Below are 5,919 nucleotides of genomic sequence, written 5' to 3'. Positions count from 1 at the left end.
GTTCCATGCAAACCAATGTGTTTTTCTCTTCCCCTTCTCCTCTCCCCAAAAATATTTTCTGACCATACGGTTCAGATCATCACAAACTTCAAAAGGCAGCTTAAAGACACTCATTAAATAATTTGGAATTGCCTGTGCAACAGATTTAATTAGCACCTCCTTACCAGCTTGAGTTGGGTGGACATCGAAAGAAAACAAGCGCTTCGTAAGTTTAACTTGGAGATTCTGGATTTTACCCTTTGTCATTCTTCCATCAGGGGTTGGAAGCCCAAGATATTTTTCCTCGAAACCAACAATTAAGACTTGAAGGACGACCTTAACTGAATCAACTGTGTTCTCAGGGCAAGAGTTACCAAATAAAACAGAGCACTTGGCTGGGTTGATAAGTTGTCCTGTAGCATGACCATAAGCATCCAGAATGCTTTTAACATGTGTGGCTTGTTGATCACAAGCTTTAAAGAAGAGCAAAGTATCGTCAGCAAATAACAAGTGGGATATACCAGGGGCCCTTCTTGTGATTTTCAGCGGAGAAATATTGCCCAATTCAATGCCTTGATTTATTAGAGTAGACAGACCATCAGCAACAAACAGAAATAAATATGGGGATAGTGGATCACCTTGCCGAAGACCACGCGTCGGTGCAAAAGAATCCAAGATGGCTCCATTAAATTTCATGGAGTATCTCACCGAGGTCACACATGTCATTATCCAGTCGACCCATTGGTGAGCAAAGCCAAGCTTTAGCATCATTTGCTTAAGGTAAGACCAATCTACCCGGTCATATGCCTTTGATAGATCAAGTTTGTATGCACAGAAACTCCTTGTTGGGTCCTTCTCTTGTTTGATATGATGGATGCATTCAAAGGCTATCTGTGCATTGTCAGTAATCATACGACCAGGGATAAAAGCACTTTGATAGGGGGAGATAATATCATCCAAAACAGGTCTAAGTCTATTAACCAGGCATTTCGACACCACTTTATAAATAACATTACATAAGCTAATAGGTCGAAAATCAGTAACCTTCAATGGGTTCTGAATTTTTGGAATCATGACAATCACTGTATCATTTACCTCAGGTGGCATTACTCCTGTACGGAAAAATTCCTTGACAGCGGATATAACACTTTCCTTCAACGTAGACCAGTTCCGTCGAAAAAAGCATGCAGGGAACCCGTCCGCACCCGGTGCCTTAAGAGGACCAATCTGAAAAAGAGCGTCTGATATTTCCTTCTCTGTGAATTCGCCACACAGCATATCATTTCTGTCCTCTCCTACCAAAGGTGAAATAAGATCTATGATAGGTGAGCAGTCCAGATTACTTTCAGCCGTGAAAATATTCTCAAAATATCTAGTTGCCGCTGCACCCATCGCCTTACTGTCAGTATGGATAACACCATTGATGTCCTCAAGTTTACCACACCCACCTGCTTACCTTGTCAGTGACGACACAGCACTCACTACCTTCATTTTTGACTTCTCGCAGAGGAAAAACACATGTTCACAATGTCGATTTATACACACATGATATATCTATCAATTAAAAGCTAAAATAAGGTTTGCAGGATAGATACACCAAACATGCGGGGGGAATGGTCAAAAATCAACTCCCAACCCCACCCACCCAGAGCACCACCAGCGCGAATCCTGCGTTTTCTCTCTCCGCTCAACAAACGCCCCGAAGACATGGCGGCCGCAGAAGCCTCCACGCAAGCGCACGTCTACGCACACAGCACACCCACTCTTCAAAGTTCAGACCACCATGAGATCAGACACTGCCTGCGGGCCGCAGTCCCGGACTCACCTAACGCCGTCACTACTCGTGGTTCTTTTGCACGTGCTCTGTTCGACAAAGTCAAACAATGTTTTACATCCGCGCTGCTCTTCATTATTTAATCGAATCGTTTCTTAAACATTGATAAAAACGTAGACATACACACTCGCATTATCACACACGTGCACTCACACGCTATCCATGGAACAAGTCATCATAGGCGTCTCGTAATTTAGAAGAACGTCTTCTACCATTGAACGCATATCATCGGAAATCCTGAAATAAATCCAAGATAAATACGAGCACCAGGATTTGAATCCGGTTAGGCTGGGGATACCACTGTCTTTCTAAACATCCAACCACGGGTGGTTCGCGCCTGGATCGAAGTTGCAGGGTATCGAGATTGATGAAGCCATCACAAGCATCTCACTAACGACGTTGTTGTTTCTTACTGAAAAATATTTTGTACTCCCTCCGTCCACAAATATAATATGTTTTAACTTTTTTTTCTAATACGAATGTATATATAAAAATCTAGTGTGTTTGTTCGATCATTTCAGTCCGTATGTAGTCTAAGCTGAAATATCTAAAACATTTTATATTTACGTGTGAAGGGAGTATTAATGAAACACCAAAACATTGAACTAGGGCTTGATTCCTAGTGTGTTGAAAGTATCATTGCACTTCAACCATTCAATCACTTTGATTAGCGGTTGGACTGTTTGTACATATCACGGTAGCTATTTTTCATATTATTTTTAGGAAGTGTCGAACATATGTGTGTTATATAGTTCCACTTCCACGCAAAAAAAATATGGCTACACCAATTATATGCACTACTCCCTCCGGCCTAAATTGGACTTATTATCACAGATTTAATATAACTTTGTACTAAGTCGCAGAAGGCAGAGGCGAAAGTGAGTAGGAGTGATCTGGACCAAGAAAGGACGGAAGAGCCTCTCCTCTCCTCTCCTCTCACCAAACTCACTCCGTCTGCTTCCCTACCTACCCACCGCCGTCAACTCTAACGGCGGCCGGGCACTCCAACTCTGCCGCGCCCGTCCTTATTTAAGCGCACGGTGGCACGGTCATCTCCCCAGGGACAAAACAGAACAACCAACCCCACCCCCCGTTCCAGAGCGCGATCACACAACAGAGCGGTAGCAGTTCCTGGGCCGTTCCCGCCCCGGCCGGCGCCATGGACTTCGTCTTCGTGGAGAAGCTCCTCGTGGGCCTCCTGGCGGCCGTGGTGGGCGCCATCGTGGTGTCCAAGATCCGGGGCCGCAAGCTGAGGCTGCCGCCGGGCCCCTTCCCGGTCCCCATCTTCGGCAACTGGCTGCAGGTCGGCGACGACCTGAACCACCGCAACCTGGCGGCGATGGCGCGCAAGTTCGGCGAGGTCTTCCTCCTCCGCATGGGCCAGCGCAACCTGGTGGTGGTCTCCTCGCCGCCGCTGGCGCGCGAGGTGCTCCACACGCAGGGCGTGGAGTTCGGGTCCCGCACCCGCAACGTGGTGTTCGACATCTTCACCGGCGAGGGCCAGGACATGGTGTTCACCGTGTACGGCGACCACTGGCGAAAGATGCGGCGCATCATGACGGTGCCCTTCTTCACCAACAAGGTGGTGCAGCAGTACCGGCCCGGGTGGGAGGCCGAGGCGGCCTTCGTGGTGGACAACGTCCGCGCCGACCCCAGGGCCGCCACCGACGGCGTCGTGCTCCGCCGCCACCTGCAGCTCATGATGTACAACAACATGTACCGCATCATGTTCGACCGGCGGTTCGAGAGCATGGACGACCCGCTGTTCCTCCGCCTCCGGGCGCTCAACGGCGAGCGCAGCCGCCTCGCGCAGAGCTTCGAGTACAACTACGGCGACTTCATCCCCATCCTCCGCCCCTTCCTCCGCGGCTACCTCCGGCTCTGCAAGGAGGTCAAGGAGACCCGCCTCAAGCTCTTCAAGGATTACTTCCTGGACGAGAGGAAGTAAGCAGCTCTTCACCAATTTTATTATGCATAATTGAGAGTCCCTGTTGACCCATGTCTTCCTAACTGTCCATGATTAGCTGGGCCATTTGACTGAAAGCGAAAGACCAACCATGAGAAATCATGGGGATGGCATGATAGATTGCTGATATGGTGAGGCGCCTTGTGCGTGCCTGCTTGTGTGTGTGTGCAGGAAGCTGGTGAGCACCAAGGCCATGGACAACAACGGTGGGCTCAAGTGCGCCATTGATCACATCCTGGAGGCTGAGCAGAAGGGGGAGATCAACGAGGACAACGTCCTCTACATCATCGAGAACATCAACGTCGCCGGTACGCTCTTCATTTCTTTTATTTCCAGCAGAGATTGCATTGCATTTTCGTTTGTGAGATAGCAACACTGCACCATCGCGTCACATCTGGGGCTGGAGTGTAGTGCTGGCCTGGAAGGTTGGTGAAGTGTTTGGTCCAGAAGCACCAGGACTATAGGAGCATTTGTCAGTTGTCACTGTGCACTGGTCAAAAATACTCACCTAACCTCAATTCGCTGTTCCAAACCACACCAGCCTTTTTTTCTCCCGAAACTTATTACACCAACCTAAATAGCACCAGCACCAAACCCTGTACTGTACCAGTCGCTTCTTCAGCACTCAGCAGCAGTGCCACCAATTATCTGAAAACCCAGGGTAGTCTTCAGTTGGCCTTCGTGGATTTGGCCCCATCCGGGGGCCGCCCTCGTGGAGCTCGTGAAAGCAACTGGCATCCGGGGGCAATGCACCACCATGTCCGTGAAACTATTTCTGCCCATGCCGACTGTGGCACAATCAAGTGCCATCCCATCTACTCTCATTGAGCAGGCGGTAGCGACAGATCAGTACTGCGACCTGATTGCCAGTAGAAATGATGATTGTTGAAATGATCGATCGTTGAAATGTTCAGGTGATGGTGTTTCCCATTTTTCCTAATTTGTTTGCCCGTGAACCATGCAGCGATCGAGACGACGCTGTGGTCGATCGAGTGGGGGCTGGCGGAGCTGGTGAACCACCCGGAGATCCAGCAGAAGCTGCGGGACGAGATGGACGCGGTGCTGGGCGTCGGGCACCAGATCACGGAGCCGGACACGCACAGGCTCCCCTACCTGCAGGCGGTGATCAAGGAGACGCTCCGGCTGCGCATGGCCATCCCGCTGCTGGTGCCCCACATGAACCTCCACGACGCCAAGCTCGCCGGCTACAACATCCCCGCCGAGAGCAAGATCCTCGTCAACGCCTGGTTCCTCGCCAACAACCCCGAGCAGTGGAAGCGGCCCGACGAGTTCCGCCCCGAGAGGTTCCTCGAGGAGGAGAAGCACGTGGAGGCCAACGGCAACGACTTCAGGTACCTGCCCTTCGGCGTCGGCCGTCGGAGCTGCCCCGGCATCATCCTCGCGCTCCCCATCCTCGGCATCACCATCGGCCGCCTCGTCCAGAACTTCGTGCTCTCGCCGCCGCCCGGCCAGGACAAGCTTGACACGACTGAGAAGGGCGGCCAGTTCAGCCTCCACATCCTCAAGCACTCCACCATCGTGGCCAAGCCCAGGGTGTTCTAGAGCAGCGCCGTGCCGGACGTACGTGCTCTGGAGTTTGGACTTCCAGCATTTTGGTTTGGTGTTGTAGTACTTTCATGATTGTTCGCTCGTCCTAAGTATACTTGATTATAGTATCTGTCACAGAGTAGACACACGTTTCGTTAATGTTATCCGCAAGAAACAGAGGAGCTGAAGAAAGGCCAAACCTGATGCTGCGATAAATTAAAGTTAAATTCTTGAAATCTTGATGATTTTTTCATAAACGAAATAACTCTCCCTCTGTTGTAATTTTCTTGATTCATCTGTAACGATCACTTGTGCGGACAGTTCTTGATTATACGAAAAACTTGCCTACAACCCTATGGAAAAGGACGCATTCTTCTTCATTTTTCCTTTCCCTGAAATACCATACTGGAGTATTTCTGCACTGCAAATTGCTTTCGGTTCAAGCAAAGCTATTGCAGGCATAGGTTGCATTGGTTGTGATGCTTCAGTCTCCACTAACTCTACCTTTTTGCTTCTGTGCTTGTCCCCCAATTGGTTGTTGCACCAAACTTTTGGTGCTTAACCAAACCAATTTGGTTAGGATCGACAGGAT

General features: G+C 49.7%; 1 protein-coding gene across 1 annotated transcript; it reads left to right on the top strand.

Moving 5' to 3' along the window:
• The first annotated feature begins 2,862 nt into the window (after window positions 1-2,862).
• On the top strand, window positions 2,863-5,678 carry LOC123079573 (trans-cinnamate 4-monooxygenase). Its single transcript, XM_044502367.1, has 3 exons — window positions 2,863-3,757; window positions 3,951-4,087; window positions 4,744-5,678. Exons 1-3 carry the CDS (start codon window positions 2,973-2,975, stop codon window positions 5,340-5,342), a joined length of 1,521 nt encoding a protein of 506 aa, XP_044358302.1. The 5' UTR covers window positions 2,863-2,972; the 3' UTR covers window positions 5,343-5,678.
• Window positions 5,679-5,919: the final 241 nt, after the last annotated feature.

The sequence above is a fragment of the Triticum aestivum genome, chromosome 3D, assembly GCF_018294505.1.
Source record: "Triticum aestivum cultivar Chinese Spring chromosome 3D, IWGSC CS RefSeq v2.1, whole genome shotgun sequence".
In the NCBI taxonomy this organism is placed as follows: Eukaryota; Viridiplantae; Streptophyta; class Magnoliopsida; order Poales; family Poaceae; genus Triticum; species Triticum aestivum.
The sequence above is the reverse complement of the archived record's forward strand: the minus strand, read 5'-3'. Positions and strand labels throughout refer to the sequence as shown.